Source organism: Osmerus eperlanus, chromosome 7, assembly GCF_963692335.1.
Source record: "Osmerus eperlanus chromosome 7, fOsmEpe2.1, whole genome shotgun sequence".
Classification (NCBI taxonomy): Eukaryota; Metazoa; Chordata; class Actinopteri; order Osmeriformes; family Osmeridae; genus Osmerus; species Osmerus eperlanus.
The window spans coordinates 19,407,935-19,427,301 of NC_085024.1; the positions used below are offsets into that span (position 1 = coordinate 19,407,935).

A 19,367-nucleotide genomic window follows, 5' to 3' on the forward strand; every position below is an offset into this window, starting at 1 on the left:
ATTTTAATAAAGGCGACACACAGTCAATATCTATGCTTTAGCTCAGTATATCCTCTGTGTTGTATTGGCAGTGCCATACCACCAGGGGGCAGTCCAGCTCTAGGAGTTCTTGGCCTCCTCGCTGTTTCCCCTTCAGGTACAGGCACATGCCTTGCCATGAGTTCAGTCAGTTGGTCTGAATCTAGTCGGAAGGGAGATGCACATTGACAGGCTCTATTGCTCCATGGCTCAGTGATACATTTGCACCATAACCTAATCCTTACAATGTTACAGCATTACATTATCCGAAAGGAATTTGGCTTGTTTCGTAGAGGATTGTAGCCTACATCCCTGTGTTTAAAAACTCACAAGTGCCTTTTACGGATGAATTTTGAAACGTGAGTTTCATTCCCTGTCGTACAAAGGTAGTGGAGGAATTGGCCTCATTTTGTATATAAGGGTAGAGTATCGTACGTCGGCCCTTCAACGTTGCTGGGAGTCAGGTGGCTGAGCGGTTAGGGAAGCGGGCTAGTAATCTGAAGGTTGCCAGTTCGATTCCCCGGCTGTGCCAGGGAATCGAACCCTCCCTCGATCGATCCCTCCCTCCCCCTCTCTCTCTCTCTCTCTCTCTCTCTCCCCCGCTCTCTCTCCCTCCCCCTCTCTCCCTCTCTTTATCCCCTTGTCTCTATATCTCTTTCTCTCTTCATCTCTCTCTTCCCTAGCTGGGCTGGGCTAAGCGTGCAGCCTGGCTAGAGGGGGCCATGGTGGGCCCGGGGCGGCCGGTGTCACGGCCCAGAGGACGTCTGCCTGCCAACTGGCCCGAGAGGATGGCCCTGCAGCAGGCCCAAGCAGAACCCATCAAGATCCCAAAGAAAAGGGGGCCCAAGCCAGGCAGCAAGGTGACAGACGCAGTCCCAGATATTCCCACCTTCCTTACTCTGTCCAAAACAAACCTGAAGTGCTGAGGGAAATGCTTGTATCTGATAAGTGTGGGTGTGTGTGTGTGTACATGGCAGAGGAAACCCCGGGTGGTGCCCGACCCTGTGCCCACGTCTCCCACCAGCAGCACCCCAGAGCCAGACACCAGCTCTGTGCCCATGGACAACGCCTCCATCCCTAGCTCAGCCCTGCAGGCTCCCACTGGTACTGCACGCTCCGCATCGCTTTCCTCACGCATGACATGCAGTTTCAAGTGGAGTCAGTTGGCTGAGCGGTGAGGGAATCGGGCTAGTAATCCGAAGGTTGACAGTTCGATTCCCGGTCATGCCAACTGACGTTGTGTCCTTGGGCAAGGCACTTCACCCTACTTGCCTCGGTTAGAATGTCCCTGTACTTACTGTAAGTCGCTCTGGATAAGAGCGTCTGCTAAATGACTAAATGTAAATGTTGCTGCTAAAGCTTGACATTTTCGGATGAACAGGAAGCAGCATGCAGCAAGTTTAACCACATCCTGTCACGGGGGGGGGGGGGGGGACTGAGTGAACTGACCAAACTCACTGATTGTTGCAGATAAGGGTGTGTATGTTTGTGCAAAGCATAGATAAATGGCAAGCTCAGAGTCTATAGGTAAAGCGCATGTTTGTTGATATCTAATAGTAGCCAAGGTGTCATCGCAGACACAGTTATTTATAGAGACCTGCTCCTTGCTCTGCCTGTTGTGGTTGGACTGTGGAGCAGGTTTCACAAACAGTGGATGCACCTGCTCAGATGCACACAGCACTGACAGGTGGAATAGGCATTTTAAAAAGGGCTCAAAATTCACCCACCCACCCACTCACTACAGATATTGCTGTATCAAGATGAGTGTTTGGAATTTCATCTGAAAGATCTCAGCTTTTAAAGAAAAACACCCATATACTCAGAAGCTGTGTCCAAATAATTTATTAATTTGAGTCATTGTGTCACAATACTATGACTTCCATTCACCATATATGGTTCATTGAGTTTGAAGCATGTCAGTTTTGCTATGTGTAAGAGGCATTTTCCAGAATCACCCTACACTGGTGACTGGTTTTCATAAACTATGATGACATTTAGATTTTACAAAAAGGTTGCGCTTGAAGAAGTCCTGTACAAAATATGATGTTGATCACTGACAGGACCGTTAGTGAAAGTAGAGCAGAGGTCAGTGTGTTTCAGGTTCAGTTAGACATAAGTCTACTGGTTTCCTGAGTGAGAGAAGAGAAGCAGTGAGAGAAAAATAAACGTTGTAAGGCCAGCTCCATCTATGAATCCCTGCAGAATTCCTTTGGCTGTCATATGAAGGCCCGTGTGTGGCGGTGCCGGTAGGGTTCGGGTCTGACATCTTCAGATCACGGCGTGCCCGCTGAGCGATGAGCTGCTCCTCTTCGTGGGCTGCGGCGACCTTGTTTGGTAGACCATCGCAGCTGAGAAACCCCATCCCAGCGACCCCCCACGTCCCTGCAGATGGTGCGCAGCTAACAGGAAAGGTTGCAGAAACGTTGGACGGTCTCTCACATGGCAGCGCGCATGTTAGCTCTCAAGGACTAACACACAAACGAGGCTCATTAACACGACTTCACCTGTACGCCGAAAATGTACTATGTGTAGACATGCTGTAGTCTTTGTACGTCGGTTAGCAAGTCAACATATTTGCAACCGCCTTCTTTTGTATACCGTCTTGGTTGCGTCTGTCGCTGCATATCAAGGCCATCGTCAGAGGATTAGCACACAAGCTCTGAGCCATCAAGTGACACAGTGTCCTGTTCATAGTACATACATCTGAACGTGCCAACCTGTTCGCCCTGGATAGAGGGATAAGTAATCTGCAGCTCCAAGCAGGGAAATGAATAATTTACTCACTCTTTCACTTCAAAGAAACACAAACCATTCAGCTGCCAAGGTTTGGGAAGAGGAGCGAATGGGAGTTTCTAGTCACCAAGCAACCTTTAATATCACCTGCCCTAACAAGCCAGAGGCTTGAGATATGAAGCAGAGAGGGGTTGTACATATGGCTGGTCGCCTTGACAGAATGTAGGTCTACTGGAGTACAGCATGACATGTACAGAAAACAAAATGATTTTCAAAAGGCTTGTGGAAGTATATGCGAATTAATTGGGTGTGCTTTGCCTTCGGCAAGGGCACAACCTTTGTTCTCTCACATATATATTATTATTATTCTTTTTGCCCCCCTAAAACTCAGTCAATATTTGGCCTACATAGACAAAGTAGGTGTCAAAAGTTTCGTCTTGGTAGCGATTGAGTTGCTTCTATTGGAATTTACGTTCCGTTGCATGGTTTAGGCTGAAGTTAAGTTTTTGTGGCGAAAAGTGAAGCTAACGGTGGCTAATTTGCTAGCCACAGTCACTGACGTTACTAACGTCACTACATCACTAACGTCACGAAAACACGCGTGACTACCTTTGGCAGAACATTCGTTTCGCATCTGTTAACTTGGGGGTAGTGATGGGCATTCCGGCTCTTTTTCGTGAGCCGGCTCGTATGGCTCAGCTCACTAAAAAGAGCCGGCTCTTTTGGCTCCCGAACGGCTCTTTAAAAAATACATGTTTTAACTATGAATTTCACTATGATAGGTGTGAAAACAATTTGAATTAAATTATGAAATGAAATCATACTCGACCGTAACCACATATCTTAAAAAATGCATTGATTTGTCATGGCTCTCCTTTGAGTTTTGACTACTCTCTGACTGTGTGAGTTGGCTCGGCCCTCCCTCATGCAGGATTGACAGGAACAGAATGTGAGGATGATCGTGTGCGCCTTTAAGCCTACAAGTATTTTTTTGTTGTTCTTTGAATTAGTCAATTATTTTAAATACAATTAAAATTCATTATTTCATAATCATTTAGTTTTTATAGGCTGTATTAATCTATTAAAAATAGAGTCGGCTCTTCAGATATGCGAGCCAGCTCCCGACGTTCACCTTCAAGAGCCGGCTCTTAGAGCCGGATCGTTCGCGAACGACCCATCACTACTTGGGGGATAGCTAGGCTAACTATAGCTTTACTGCAAGGCAGCTGCAGAAACGCCACAAGCAAAGAGGCCAGGGTGATAACTATTTACTCATTTTACTTTGTGATATGACACACAATTGTCATGTGTAATGTACAGTATAAGCTGATATTATTATGGAAGTACATCTACTTTCGGAAACAGTAGTCTACTATTTCACTGAAGTATTAGCATCATGACATTAGCCTGTGTTGCCCGGGCAACACATACTACAGTGGTCTATGATGTAGCGTTATCTGTTTTCAATCGTTAAAATAAACATTCCTCACATATACATTTTCGTTGTAGGGTTTATTCTGACATTAGTAAACGATTTGTTGGTGAAATTACCATTACCTGTGGTTTCAAACCAGTGTAGCTCACTGCAACGCTGTAGCTTACGTGAGACACACTACAAAAACATATACACTACACAGCTGTTTAGGAAGTCAAACGGCGACAGAACATGTTCGGCACTCCCCTTACTTAAATCAAAAGTCTATCTAACTACTAACCTGAACTTCATTGCCACAGCCTAAACGTTGTCAATCTGTTCATGAAAATAATTAATTTCAGCTTAAACCGTACAACGGAACGTTAAATCCAATTCAACCAACGCAATCGCTACCAAGACGAACACAGCAGTAGTCTAGTACTGTACCGTAGTAGTACAATTTACCGGGGAAGCTTCTCCACACAGGGCTATATCGCATTTTGCGTTGTTACTGACAATGATCGCTACCAGTGAGCTTTTTATGAATGAGCGATTTTCCACTAAATAAATGTCAAGCTTATTTACGTTTTGGGGGGCATATTTTCAGTTAGCAGATGGTACTGTTTGAATCGCGATTGCATCTTCTACTGCCGGGTAACGTCGTAGAATAATCTTCAAAGGGGTTCTTTATTAATGAATGAATGCAATGAGTAGGCTAAATGCCTGAAAATATCATGAGAAGGGAAAAACTTAAAATGACGTTTAAATCATAGAGATTAGGTCAATTTTTACACCGGTCTGCCCAATTTATTCGTTTTGTTTCAACGATGAGGCTGCCTCTTGCAGGTGAAATGAGAAGACATCTATTTCATTCTACACTTCACTCGTATTTTCAGTTGTAAATGAGCAGCAAAAAAAAAATGCTTCAGTGCAACCGACGCAAGCAAGCACACCCTACAATTTCCCCAGAAATTGTACCCTCTCTAGTTTAATGTGCGACACAATTACCATGCGCTTTACCCTACTAGACAAAAAAGCAACCTCACTTAAGAAGCACCCAGTGCATTTTTAAGAGCCATGCAGCTAGAACGACATATAGATAATGTTCCAAACCATTATTCCAAAGCGAGGAACTTCCAAAAAGGCATTTAAAAATAAGATGATTTCTCTTTCAAATAAACGGGTGGGATGGATGGTCATTTCCATCCAACAAATTTCAGTATTAAGAGGCCACGCAAAATGACAGTTGATCTGTAAAAGCAGGAAGTTCGGCTTGAATGTGGTGTGCAGTAAATTAGGTCCCCTCCTCTTTGGTTTATTGTGTGGACACAGAGATGTCCGGTTAATGTGTTCAGATCCAGGTCCCCTAACAACCTCAACACAATCATACCATGCAAACGCTGTAGACATGTTGGAGCACTTGTCACCATCTTTTCACCCAAACTTGTATTCACAAGAGACTTATTCAGCTGTCACTAGATCTATCTATGGCATTGTATTTTTCTCTCAGAATCACACAGGAGATTTAAATCTGTGTTAAATGTCTACTTTAGTCTACCTCTTCAAATACAGAAATGCTCAAATTTGTTGGTACCCTTACAGCTCGCTGAAATAATGCTTCATTCCACCTGAAAAGGGATGACATCAACTATTGAATCATGTATACTTGCATGCCTTTGGTATGTCATTTAATAAAGCAAAGAAGCAGTGACAAGATATGAATTATTGCTCAAGTTACAAAGATATTCTAAAATGACCTGGACACATTTGTTGGTACCCCTTAGAAGAGAAAATAAATAATTGGATTATAGTGATTTTCCAAACCAATTAATTTCTTGACTCAGTATCACACGTCTCCAATCTTGTAATCAGTCGTTCAGCTTGTTTAACTGGAGGAAAGTAGTCACTGTGCCGTTTGGTATCATTGTGTGCACCACACTGAACATGGACCAGAGAAAGCAAAAGAGAGAGTTGTCTAAGATCAGAAAGACAATAATAGACAAGCTTGATAAAGGTAAAGGCTATGAGAACATCTCCATGCAGCTTGATGTTCCTGTGACAGTTGCAAATATGAAGAAGTTCAAGGTCCATGGAACTGGAGCCAACCTCCCTGGGCGCGGCCGCAAGAGGAAAATCAACCCCAGATTGAACCGAAGGATAGTGTGAATGGGAGGAAAAGAACCAAGGGGAACTGCCAAGGAGATACAAGCTGAACTCCGAGGTGGTTCTGTTCTGTTCAGTTTCGGATTATACCATCCGTTACTTTTTGAGCGAAAGTGCCTCTATGGAATAAGACCTAGGAGGACTCCACTGTTGAAAGAAAGACATGAAAAAGCCAGACTGGAATTTGCTCAAATGTATGTTGACAAACCACAATCCTTCTGGGAAAAACGTCCTTTGGACAGATGTCAAAAACTGAGCTTTTTGGCGTGTCACATCAGCTCTGTTTGCAGATGAAAAAATGAATCTTTCAAAGAAAAGAACACCGTACCTACAGTGAAACATGAAGGAGGCTTGCTGTGCTGTGCCTGGCACAAGGTACCTTGAATCTGTGAAGAGCACAATGAAATCTCAAGACTATCAAGGCATTCTGGAACAAAACATACCCAGTGTCAGAAAGCTCTGTCACAGGTCACGGGTCCTCCAACAGGATAATGACCTAATACACAGCTAAAAGCACCCAAGAATAGATAAGTAGAAAACTGTTCTGAAATGGTCTTCTTTTGAGTCTTGATCGGAATCCTACTGAACATCTATACAAATAACAGAAACTTGCAGTCTGGAGAAGGCACACATCAACCTTAAACAGCTGGAGCAGTTTGCACAGGCACAGTGGGCCAAACTACCTGTTAACAAGTGCAGAAGTCTCGTTGAGAGTAGAGCCCGACCGATATATTGGCGGGCCGATATTAGGCATTTTTCAAACTATCGGTATCGGCATTTGTAATGACCGATAAATGAATATTAATGTTTTTTTTATATCTTATATCTTTATCTAAACTTAAGTTTCATATATTAAGTTTGTATTTGTATACATTTTATTTATCAGAAACTGCATTATCATATTTTAGTGAGGAAATAATAACAGGAGTCAGATGGCTGAGCAGTTAGGGAATCGGGCTATTAATCAGAAGGTTGCTGGTTCGATTTCTGGCCGTGTCAAATGACGTTATGTCCTTGGGCAAGGCACTTAACCTTACTTGCCTCGGGGAATGTCCCTGTACTTAGTCGCTCTGGATAGGAACTTCTGCTAAAAGTGACTAAATGTAAACTACAAATAACTACTGTTGGGGAAATCAGTTTGTTTTGTTACTCGTTTCTGGATTTTAAAAAATCGGCCGATATCGGAATATCAGATTTTTAAATCACCATTTGTATCGGTATTGGGCTTAAAAATCCTTTATCGGTCGGGCTCTAGTTGAGAGCTACAGAAACTAAATAATTGGTTGAGGGTCCCATTATTTTTGTCAATGCCATTTTCATTTGTTTTATTATTTATTATGTTGTTAAACAAAAGAAAAGAAAAGCAATAAAATCAGTCCTATTTTGATTAAAAATTGAATAAACAAAGATGGATGCCAATTACTTTTGTTGGTTTCAAGTTATTTCAGAGGAAAATGTGCATTGTGTTTTTTTGGAGGGGTAACAACATATTTGAGCACGTCTGTACGTAGAATGGCAAAATGACTTTAAATCACTAGTCTATAAATCTGCAACTATTTTCAAATAACAGGCTCTCTAATTGCTGTCTTCACAACACGCTGTCTAGAAGTCAAATAGACGGCAGTAAACGATCCAAAGACCCCACTTTAAACATTCTCATCTTTGCTGGTGGTCGTGTCAGCCAGATCAATCCGTGCCACACTCACAGCACATTGTATCTGGGGGGTCAGATGGCTGAGCGGTTAGGGAGTCGGGCTATTAATCAGAAGGTTGTTGGTTCGATTCCCGGCCACCTCAAATGACGTTGTGTTTTAACACAATGTCGAGCAAGGCACTTTCCACTTTCCACCTTGCTTTGGGGAGAATGTCCCTGTACTTACTGTAAGTCGCTCTGGATAAGAGTGTCTGCTAAATGACTAAATGTAAATGTATCTCACAGCTGACCAGCGTGTTTGATTATCCAATGTGTCCCTGCACCACACTACTGGGTGCGAGGGGGTGGGCATGGGAGGAGGAGGAGGAGGAGGGGGGGCACAGGCCATGCGTGACTCTGGCAAATGGTCTCTCGTCCTCCGATTGGTGGAGGGGATCCTGAGATTACCCTGAGCTCTGAGAGGGGCTTGGCACCAGCTGTACCGGGGGCCTAGAAATAGCAAACCAACTCGAGGCTTTCTCAGCATATAGGAATGGGATGCTGGAACAGGGATGCTGGCGTGAAAGGGGCCTAATAGAGAGCAAGGGAATGCCAGCTCTGTAAGGGCAGTTTCTAGGTGTAACATTCAAATACTTTTTGGGGCCTCTGTTAAGATATTCTGGCGCTTGAACGCTGTTTATGAGCAGATGTGATATACATTTTATGGGTAAACCCCAAGTAAATAAACCCCCTGGTATTCAACAAAAAAAACACGTCCACACAATTTCCATTTTCAAACTGGAGAAATCCCTCCCCCTTTTTCTACGTATACATATCATTTAGCTTTCGGTCTTGCTTTTCTTTCTCTTTCTTCCATGTGGCTTTCGGTGCTTGACTTATATCGAGAAAGCAGCAAGCCACCACAGGAAGGCGTGTGGCATATCCTGCAGTTGTTGTGGGTAGAGCTGAGAGAAAAAGAGAAAAACAGATACGAGCAAGCCTAACTGTAAACGTCTCCAGTCACACACCCTGCTTAGCCTATGTCTAGACTGGCTGCCTTCAATTCAGAAGGAGACATAACAAGGGATTGTGAGAGCAAAACACCAGCCAAATCCAGTCAGAATGATTAGGAAACAAAAGTTTCGAGTCTTAATTGTTGCTGAAGGAGGACCTTTGGGGTGTGTACCCCACAATTATAAGATTTACATGTTTTGGTGGCAGACCATGACAATGTACCCCATGCACCTCTGGGGGTTTCAGGAAGACCATTGTTTGTGCTGGGCAGTAACCCAGCAACAGTTACTCTGCTGACTGCCAACATGGGGCACATTCTAAAGATGACATGGGCCCACTCCACACCACTTCAAATATGTTATCAGGGCTTCCAACTAAAGCAAGAGCCATTGTTAAAACAAATATATTTAAACTGAGAATGCTACCATACTGTGCTTCAGTTGGGCAATAATGAAACTAATGAGACTGAACTAAAAAAGGGACATTTTAGTGGATACAGTTGTCTAGTGTTGACAATAGGGTTCAATAAATTATGTTGTGCCATCCTGTAATAGTTCTAATAAACACCTAAACAATGAATGTTACACATGTCCATGACAATCCCGTAAGATATCAACCATGAACTTTGAGCCCTAAGGCTAAGTGTGAACCGTATGCTAACCAAGCGCCATCTAAACATTATTTTCAGTTGGATTTTATTAACTACATTTTGTATATTTTCTGTTGCTAGTCAGGCCATAATTATTGTTAGGAGCCTTTTCCATTTCATATTAGTTTTTGCGTCAACTAGGCAAATTGAGAGCAGATGATAGTCACTATTGAAGCTGTCCCTCTGCCTCAAGGTAAGCATAGATTAACCTGGTGGTGCTCCTCCCCCAACCACAAACACACGTCTGCTGCCTGCTTTGGTCATTACAAATCTTTTTCCAGAACTCCTGCAATAGGTGGCATCCAACACAACCTGTCTTCACTTAATATCGGTCACATGAATTCATTTGTATACACAATCTTTGGAACCTTGGTCGTAAAACATTAGGTTTCCCCCCACATGCTCAACGGCACTGAGAACAGGTTAACTAGCTAGAGCATTTCACTTCCTTTTCTGCATGTGGAGAGTTGAGCAATAAATGCAAAAGCAGGCCACACTTATGTCCAGGCTGTCTTTATTGATCCTCAAAACGCCCTCACAAACACAATCCAACCCCATCCATCTCCACCACAAAAAGGTAGAAGATTAAAAAGAAACAAATAAATAAAATCTGCATGATTAAGGCGGTTCTACATCTTCCATAGAACAGACAGTGTAATCCTCTCTGTAGTTCGGCGGCTTCATACAGTACAAGCAGTAGGTTGAGTAAAAAAAAAAAATCAACTTCACACCGAAAAGAAGCCATACCCGCCACAGTGAACTATCCAATTCTGATGGTCTCCCATTCAAATGCATGAGATCACATTCCAGTTTGAACCTCTGTTCTCAGTGGCAAGAGAGAACCTCCAAACTCAAAGAAATCCATGTTGGGGAAGAGGGTTTGTTTTTACAGCGAAGCTAAAACCATTTTCCAATTTCCTCAAATATTTTAAGAGACCTTAACCACGGCCCTCCCCAATCCCCCCCAGCCCCCCCCCCCTCCCCAAAACATCTTGATCCTCTGCTGAAGATCTCAGTCGGTATCTGGTTTTGTTCTATATTAATTTCTCTGACGAGTAATAAATAAATACATTTTTTACTGCTAAACTGCCATACAGTCCAGGATGAGAGGCAACACAGCGTCTTAACATTGATCGTGAGTGGCTTCTAGGGGGGTCTCAGCAGTTTGTTACATTCATGTCCTGGAGAGAGGAGAGAGGAGGCAGGGGGCAGGACCAAACCCGATAAAGAGCCGCGTGTGTGGGCCGTCGGCACTAACGAAACCCCCAGCGCTGTCTCGTAGCACATCCAGAGTTAGCCTCCCTCTCTTCTCCCCCTCTCACTGCACCCTGGCCTGGGTACCGAGAGAGGCACACGAAAACGAGAGATCCGAGCGGTTAGCCATTAGCACAAGTCTCGCGCCTCCGTTCCCCCCTCCCCCCCCCCCCTCCCTCCCCGGCGTCTCTTCTCTCATAAGTACAGTCAGGGGCAGCTGCTCTGCGCCTCAGCAGCTGACTGTGCTGGGCTGCTGTTTGCTCACAAAGTCAGAGATAAAGTCAAATTCATTTTGACCCAGGAAGAGTTCGGGGAGCTCCTGGACCCGGTCGAGGCCCAGTTCCATGACCAGGGAGGTCAGCACCTCCTCGTCGATCATGTCCGCGTCCATGCCGTTGAGGGCCAGGGCCGGGCCTGCCATGTGCTGCATGTTAGCCAGCTGGGCCGGGCCCATGCGGTACTGGGGCCCGCCCCCCATGTGGTTCCCGTTCATAGGCCCCAGTGGGTGTCCGTGGTACTGGGTGTTGAGTTTCTGCAGGTGCATGCTAGCCATGAGCTGCTGGGACGTCATTCCCCCGTTCATGAACTGTTGTTGCTGTTGCGGGTGCTGGGCCTGTTGTGGATGTTGCTGCTGCTGTTGTTGTTGTTGATGCTGCTGCTGTTGTTGTTGTTGTTGTTGTTGCTGCTGCGGTTGCTGGTGCATGTGATGATGCTGTTGCTGCTGTGCCTGACCGTTGTACATCATGTTCCCAGGGGTCATCTGGTGGTGGTGGCCCATCTGGGCTCCGTTCATCCCAGCTACCATGCCATGTCTCTGCCTCATGGCCGCCTCCATGTTGGCTTGCTGCGGACCGCCGCCGCTGTAGTGCTGCATCATCTGGCCGTTGGGCAGCGCCCTCATGCCAGGCTGGGCGCCGTGCTGCTGGTGACCTGCCTGCAGGCCACCGTTCATGCCCATCCTGTAGCCGTGGAGACCGCCGCCCGTCGAACCGTGGTTCATGGGCATCATCAGGTGGTCCGCCATGCCGCCTTACTGTCGGGGTGCAGAGAGGAAGAGACACGGTTAGGTCACATGACTTGATGGGTATCACGGATGTGGTTGGTTTCTCCCCGTTAGGCAGAGGGGATGTGCACACCACACATAACATGTGGCAGCGGGGTCTTTCAGTAGAGTGGCTGGCTCTAGGTTGACATTGTTGTGCCTCTGCCACTGGCAAATTTACTGGCATTGACATATTAATGGCTATCACGAAAGACGAGTCGGTTAAATGCATAACATTAGCTCACTGCCATGTTGTCCCGTTGGGTTGGTAAAGATTGGGGATAAGTAGTTCAAAAAACAACCATTGATCTTGAGCTACACTTGAACGATGTGATTTTCCAAAATTGTTACAATGCTCCCGGCTACATTGTGGGCTATTCGCGGCCAGATTGCATGAGACGCTTCCTGACAAAAGGTCTGCCAAGCTTCTTGTCATCCATAAACAGGAATAGACGAAAGACCCTTTTTCGGTTTAGTTGCACATGGCCCCCTTTGTGTCTACGACTAAAATGCAGGCAGGCGATAGTCAACATCTACTCTACCTACACAACTGGAAATTCGGATGAATGAATCCGAATCCGAACACCAGACACATAGCCTACACAACATTCAAATTAAATCGCTACTGGTTTAAATTACCTCTACGTGGCCTTCCAATTCAGACGAAAAGAAAAGAAAATTTAATTTTACGTACGGATGGAAGAATGCAACAAAGAAACATCCTACCACATCTCTCAAACAACAACCGAGTCGCTACGTTCCGTTCGTTGTAGTCATAATGTTAGTCAAATATAACAACTATTCAATTCACACTAAAAATCCTTTAGTAAATAATATGTTTAACAAGTTTCGAGAAAATGTGTAAATGCATAGTCGATTTACTCGCGTATTTAAGAGAGAACGGCAAACAATGGAACGGCCACCCCAAGACATTCACACAGACACAACAGTTCCCGAATTCTGCAATAAAATCTTTGCAACAAACACTCACCCAAATCCGCTCGGGTTGTAAAGTTGAGCGACTTGCTAGTGCTACAATTTCTTATTCAGGTTTCGTTCTGCAAGGCGAGGTTCCTCTGGATTACAATCTGTATTCCACAGGGTTACACTTCATGCTCAAACGGGGACTATGCACAAAGACTGCCGCATCAGATCTTGAAACGACTGCCTATTTTCTGGGTCAACTCAGGGATTATGTACATCTAAAAAGCTCAGAGGAAGGCAGTGGGGGAGAGGTGGAGCTACAGTCCAGCCTCTTCTTTGTTCCTATTGGCCCTTCTTAATATAATTGTGCATGGGCAGAGAAAAAAACGGCGTGGAGTACTGTGACACACCAGCCAATTTAAATAACTCTTTTTTTATTCACACATTACCCCTCTTGTCTTCATGGATTACTGTGTGGGTTTGAGTTTAAGTTACTGTTAGCCATGTTTTAGGCTAATGCATAATTGGTGAGTGCTGAATAATGTAGCTGTTTTGTTCATCACAATAGACAGATACATAGACAGATAGATAGATAAATAGACAGATATATAAATATATAGATACACAGATGGATACATAGATAGGTTAATTATATATATAATGTAGGTGTACATGCAGGTGTGGGCTGCGTGTACTAGCTTGTGCGTAAACCCATTGTGTGCACGTGTGTTTGTGTGTGCAGCCTCAATGTGCATTGTGCACTGTGTTGCCCTATGCCAGCGAGTGTGTGAGAGTCTCATCTCCAAGATCACTATGTGTCCATGTGACCCACCAGGCTGCTGTGTACTGCCTGATCAGGAGGCAAGGGTGTGTGTGTGTGTGTGGGGGGGGGGGGGGGGGGGGGTAGGGAGGGGGGGGGGTAGAGCAGGCCAGTGGAATGCCTGTGCTATTCTAGGCCACACCGGCTGCAGAATGTACTGCTGTGGCTGCTGGAGAGAGGGAGAGAGTGAGGGAGAGAGAGGGAGAGAGTGAAGGAGAGAGAGAGACAGAGGGAGAGAGAGAGGGAGGGAGGGAGAGAGAGAGGGGGGGAGAGGGGAGGAGAGAGAGAGACGGGAGAGAGAGAGAGAGAGAGAGAGAGGGAGGGAGGGAGGGAGAGAGGGAGAGAGAGAGGGAGGGAGGGAGGGAGGGAGAGAGTGTGTTCTGCAGATGCACGTGCCTCTTTGATTGCCTACTCTAGGACAAGGACGCTGTCCTGTGATTGCAGATGAACGCCGCTACTTATACGGTCGGAGAGCAAATCCGGATCTTGAAGAGCTCATCTGTTGATGGGTAACCAATGCGCTGCGCTGTCGTTTGTGTCATTGTTTGACATTGGCCGGTCACTTTAAGCTTGTGGTAACGACTCTGCCCTGGGTGTGGAGTGTTGATTAAACTCACCCAACCAGTCCGTTCAGACGAAACAGAATCAACTAATTCTCATTGAGGTTTGATGGCCCTGTCTGTTTACTGAATGTGCCATTACGTACAAGGTCATATCTAACAGACACACATTTACATCTGCATTGGCACTTTCTTTTGTTCTTTGCCAGGAACACCCCCCCCCCCCCCATATGCCAATTTGCATAAGAACTAGTTAACCTTATCATGCCTGTACAAAAGTACCACCAGACCTGGACTTTCCTTTGGGGGTCCAAGCGATTCAAATGGTTTACTGATCAGCAGCAATAAAAGAGAAAGTGATGTAACTGTAAGATATTCTTTGTACACACCACAGTGTGGCCTGCTTAAATGTAGAAATCCCAAGTACATTGCACATGGAAGGTAGCCTCCAGTCCCATCTATTTCAATTTGTCCCATGTTCTGTTTTGTATTCTGACCCCGCTGGTCTCTCCTCCTCTTTCTCGCCACGGCCCAAAGGTTGGGGGAGGAGCTTCCAAACAGCCTGACCGTTGCTATTGATTTAAGCCTAGTATGTGTGTGTGTTTGTGTCTGCGTGTGTGTGGTTGTCTGTGGGAATGCAAGGTTCAGTTCCTATTTCACATATTGTGTCTTGTGTGTGTCATGGAAGCCTGTGTAGAGTAGAGGCTTGTTCCCCCCTTCCCCCATCCCCATCAACAGTTCAGTCAGTTTCTCCACAACATTCACACACCGTAATGTCCATTATTACATGTGCCAACAACAGTCTCCTATGTATTGTTGTCTGTCCAGACGCCTGGTGAAAGCCCTTCTTGGAATGCAGTTTCTCTGTTCTGTTGTAGTTGGAACTCCAGGTTACATTTACATGTAGTCATTTAGCAGACGCTCTTATCCAGAGCGACTGACAGTAAGTACAGGGACATTCCCCCGAGGCAAGTAGGGTGAAGTGCCTTTCCCAAGGACACAACGTCATTTGGCACGGCTGGGAATTGAACCAACAACCTTCTGATTAATAACCCGACTAACCCTAACCCGACCCTAACCCTAACCCAGGTTATTAAAGAACATTGTTTTCCTTCTCCCTCTCCAGAATGTGGGCGTGATTTTGGTGTGATCCCTCCTTCGTGTGGCTCGCCAGTAACCGGGTAGAAGGGCATTGCAAAAACCCAACACACATCAAGAACACTGTTGACGAGCTAGCAGAGTTAGCTTCCAAGTCAACATTAAAGACACCTAGCGGTCGGAGGACATTCAGCCGTGACCTCGCTGTCACTCACCTCCAGTTCCTTTTTTGTGTAACAGAGCTGAAGTTTCCGTGGAGACAGCTGAACTGGTCTCTGACTTCCCATGCGTCAGTTCCCACGCCGCTGGCATTTCCCAGTGCCGATTGAGACACAGTTAGCAGACAGTGAAATGTGGTTTAAAACAAGTAGGCTGAAAGAGAGAGAGACGTCTTCTCATTGGGTTGGTGTTAGTAGTCATGTGTCAGCGATGCCACTGACTGTACTCAAACTACTCCTCTCTAGTCTTGCCTCTTATCAAAGCAGTTTAGATTATCACTGATGGCTACCGCTCGAGTTCTTTCATTCCATAGTCTGCTCCTTCTGGACAAATCTAAGTAGAACACAGAAGTTAGGAAATGAGAGTTTTTGAATGTTGACTGTTCACACCCACTTGTTTATTTATGTGGTTTATGACTTGCCATTTAAAGCCGTTGCTCTATATCAACATGCTTTTGGCTTATTCCATTTCTTCCACCCGTTGATTTGGCTTTTCATACCGTTCTTTCAACAGTGAGACCCACCGTTAAACCAATGTACAGTTTACAAAGCCCTGCATGAGAAGCACTGCAATGTTTGACTGGCTCAGCCTAGATAGGTTTCACCATGTTTACAGAAAAGACCGGATTACAACAATGGCTCAAAAGACATCTATGCCTTCAACCCAGACTCAGCAAATCAGCTAAACGAACTGACCTGGGAACAGCCTAATCCTAACTCGGCCCCCTACAGAAACTATCATCTTGAGGGGGAGTCAGGTGGCTGAGCGGTGAGGGAATCGGGCAGTTATCCGAAGGTTGCCAGTTCGATTCCCGGTCATGCCAACTGACGTTGTGTCCTTGGGCAAGGCACTTCACCCTACTTGCCTCGGGGGGAATGTCCCTGTACTTACTGTAAGTCGCTCTGGATAAGAGCGTCTGCTAAATGACTAAATGTAAATGTAAAATGTAAATCTTGAGAGTGGACACTGATCCAGAAGCTGCAGACTACACCACGTTAATCCAATAGTCTTGATCTCAGTGAGACGCTCGTAGCATGCCGAGCCGTGGGTTGTGGCGGAGCCGGGGGGCCTACGGCGCAGAGGGAACCATATGGCACAGGGCTGAGGAGAAGCCTGCACATGCCACGACAGGAACAGGGCTGCTGTGTGATTCAATGAGATTGGTTGTAGCGCCTCGAAACCAGGTCAGGCTTGATTGATGCCTCCTACCTCACTGTCGAGATCAATCCAACAGCAGTTGTTGTTATTCAGTGGAACAATAAGTTGGAGAGTAGAAAAACAGTTAGCTGAAATAGCAGGAACTTCATACTAGCCTTAGAAAACAACTGTGGGGAACAGAGCCTCAGGTGAACGACCTCTGATCTGTTACAGCGGGGGCCGTACCAACCCTCCATTACTTTATGCCTTCAACTTCAAGTAAGAGTGTTTCCTGGCTGTTTGAAAAAGTGTTTCCCTCAGCTCATTGAAAGGGTGTGGGGGGGGGGAGTGTTATTATTCTGGTAAATGAGAGAGAGCTCTATAAATACAACCATGGCTTCCTCCACTTGGCCTCAGCTAACCAATCAGAATGGAGTTCAGTCAAGCAGCTCGGCTCAGGGCAATAAGGCTGAGGCTGGAGGAGGAAGGGTGGAGGGGGGGGGGGGGAGGTGCCTGCTGGATGGGTGAGGAAAGTTTGTGTGTTTGGCGGTGGAGTGGGGGGGGGCTGGTAACTGCCACCCGTGGCCCTCGGGGGGGGGGGCTGGGTCTGGAGCATGTGGTTTCTGCTCGACCGTCATTTCAACCCTGTGAGGATTTATTTTTCTGTCCGACTTTATGCTCTCGTTTGAATGGACTTTGGTCAGTCACTGTTTGAGACCGTCAACTGACACGTGTCTGTTTTCACTTGGTTCGGTGTTGTCACGCTGGCAGGAACGGCGCAGGCACACTTTCAATGGGTGACTCGTTTCACTCATGACTAAACCTCTTTCTCTTCTACTACCGCATTCTCCATTCACCAAGTGAGAGTTACCAATCTACTGCCCAAACCCATGTGTTCTCACTGTCTCCATACTTCATCCACAGGGTCACATCTATTAATGGGTTCTGGAACTAGAGTAATTCATCAAGCCATTCTCGGTAGCTAAAGAGTACGAGCCAACCGCAAAGATTGATACAGCACCATGGATCAGCTGCTTGTACCAGAGTATGTTGTAAGTGTAAAGTATGCATTTACAATTAGTCATTTAGCAGACGCCCTTATCCAGAGCGACTTACAGTAAGTACAGAAGTAGCTCTTCTGTACTTATAGCTCTCTTCCTCTTCTGAACTCCTTATGACACATCAACTGTCGTCACTGGGAGCACTGATAGCTCTGTGTGAGCTAACATATTTCCATGCGGTACGGTCTTCCAGTGTAATAATCTGCGCAGAGGATCATCAGTAACTACGGAGACCATAGTGTTCCCCTCACAACACTTCCTCCTTGTCAGCCAATCAAAGCATGTCCATCAGTTCTCACAGCGAGTGACTGGCAGGAAGCTGACCAAACAAGGAGATAGAGGACCAGTGTTGACTAACACTGTAGGTGGAAGGAAGAGTTGATGTGGAAAGAAAGAGGTGAAGAAAGAGAGAGAGAGAACAGTGACATGAAGAAGAACGACCCATTAATCATTTATTATCTTCCCAGTACTGTTAATGAGGTGATGGCTCTTAAATAATTAGCATTGTGACTGAAGCATATTTCCATAGTCGTAGCCTCAGGATAAGGAAGACATTGGGGACGAGCAGGGAAGGCAATGTGGGGCGCATGGGGAGGAAGGGGGGGGGTGCAAAAAAGAGCATCCCCCTCTCCAGACACAATAACCACACTTAGAACATGGCAGAGACAGAGAGAGATAACGGAGAGAGATAGAGAAAGGAGAATGCAGAGATCAGGTATACATCAAAGTAGGAACGGGGAGAGAGAGAGAGAGAGAGAGAGAACAGTCGATTTGCGAGAGGTGTTTGTGTATATGGAGTGTGGGCGGTTAAGTTGTTCACCCTGCGTGTTATTCCTGTGTCTTATTTCACAGAGGCAGGCCAAGAAGGCTTTTGGAGGCTTTTTGACACAAGTCAATGGGGTGCCTGTAGTTAGCTAGCACACCAGCAGCCCAGGCCTCCATTCATCTTGCACAAAACACACAAAAGAGCAGACCATGAGCCACATTCTTGACATCCAACCTCCTCACCCTCCACCCCCACCAGCTAGCACCCCTCCCCCAAAAGCTCTCACCAGGGCTGGCTGAGGCTGCTGGAGCTCGCTGAAACTGGCTGTCTGTCTGGGCCTGACTGGCTGGCTGGCTGGGGTGTGTTTGGTGGAAGGGGGCAGGGATGTTTTCTCTCCAGTCAGCTAATTGACTCACAGATGTCAGAATGAGCCAAGGGGGGGGGGGGGGGGGGGGGGGGCAAAGCACCCACCGACACCCACCCTCTCTCTCTCTCTCTCTCTCTCTCTCTCTCTCTCTCTCTCTCTCTCTCTCTCTCTCTCTTAATCCACCCCAACTCTTTTTTTTTTTTTTGTCTCTTTCTTGAATCTCTCTCTCTCACTCACTATCCTTCTCTCGCTCACTCCCTTTCTCTCTTTCTCCCTCCTCCCTCCCCCCTCTGTCTTTTGACAGACTGTAAACAGATCTGGTGTGTCTGTGTGACGGGGGGCGACTGCTTGCGTCTCCAAAATAAATCTTGGGGTGTAAATATGACAGGGAGCCACGCAGTTGAGCAGCCTCCTGTGGGACAGTCACCCAAACCTAAACACACCCAAACCTAAACACAAACACAAACAATTCACCTTGTGGTTCTAGGCATAGAA

At 46.0% G+C, this 19,367-nt stretch overlaps 2 protein-coding genes across 2 annotated transcripts; one reads left to right on the top strand and one right to left on the bottom strand.

The window, feature by feature from the left end:
* The first annotated feature begins 615 nt into the window (after positions 1-615).
* Positions 616-6,331, top strand: LOC134023855 (polycomb protein SCMH1-like). The gene is made up of 3 exons (XM_062466214.1): positions 616-878; positions 996-1,122; positions 6,228-6,331. The coding sequence occupies exons 1-3, from the start codon at positions 741-743 to the stop codon at positions 6,329-6,331; spliced, it is 369 nt and encodes a 122-aa protein (XP_062322198.1). The 5' UTR covers positions 616-740.
* A 3,790-nt stretch (positions 6,332-10,121) lies between these two features.
* cited4b (Cbp/p300-interacting transactivator, with Glu/Asp-rich carboxy-terminal domain, 4b) lies at positions 10,122-13,126 on the bottom strand. Its single transcript, XM_062465659.1, has 2 exons — positions 12,912-13,126; positions 10,122-11,911 (listed from the first exon to the last, which is right to left on the bottom strand). The coding sequence occupies exon 2, from the start codon at positions 11,900-11,902 to the stop codon at positions 11,108-11,110; it is 795 nt and encodes a 264-aa protein (XP_062321643.1). The 5' UTR covers positions 11,903-11,911; positions 12,912-13,126; the 3' UTR covers positions 10,122-11,107.
* Between the last annotated feature and the right edge of the window lie 6,241 nt (positions 13,127-19,367).

What these genes read in the sequence shown, in the direction of transcription:
- LOC134023855 (XM_062466214.1), top strand. Translation starts at nt 741, where the DNA reads ATGGTGGGCCCGGGGCGGCCGGTGTCACGGCCCAGAGGACGTCTGCCT. An exon ending in GGCCCAAGCCAGGCAGCAAG is followed by an intron (nt 879 to 995) that starts GTGACAGACGCA and finishes TGTACATGGCAG; the next exon opens with AGGAAACCCCGGGTGGTGCC. An exon ending in AGCCCTGCAGGCTCCCACTG is followed by an intron (nt 1,123 to 6,227) that starts GTACTGCACGCT and finishes TTCCTGTGACAG; the next exon opens with TTGCAAATATGAAGAAGTTC.
- cited4b (XM_062465659.1), bottom strand. Translation starts at nt 11,902, where the DNA reads ATGGCGGACCACCTGATGATGCCCATGAACCACGGTTCGACGGGCGGC.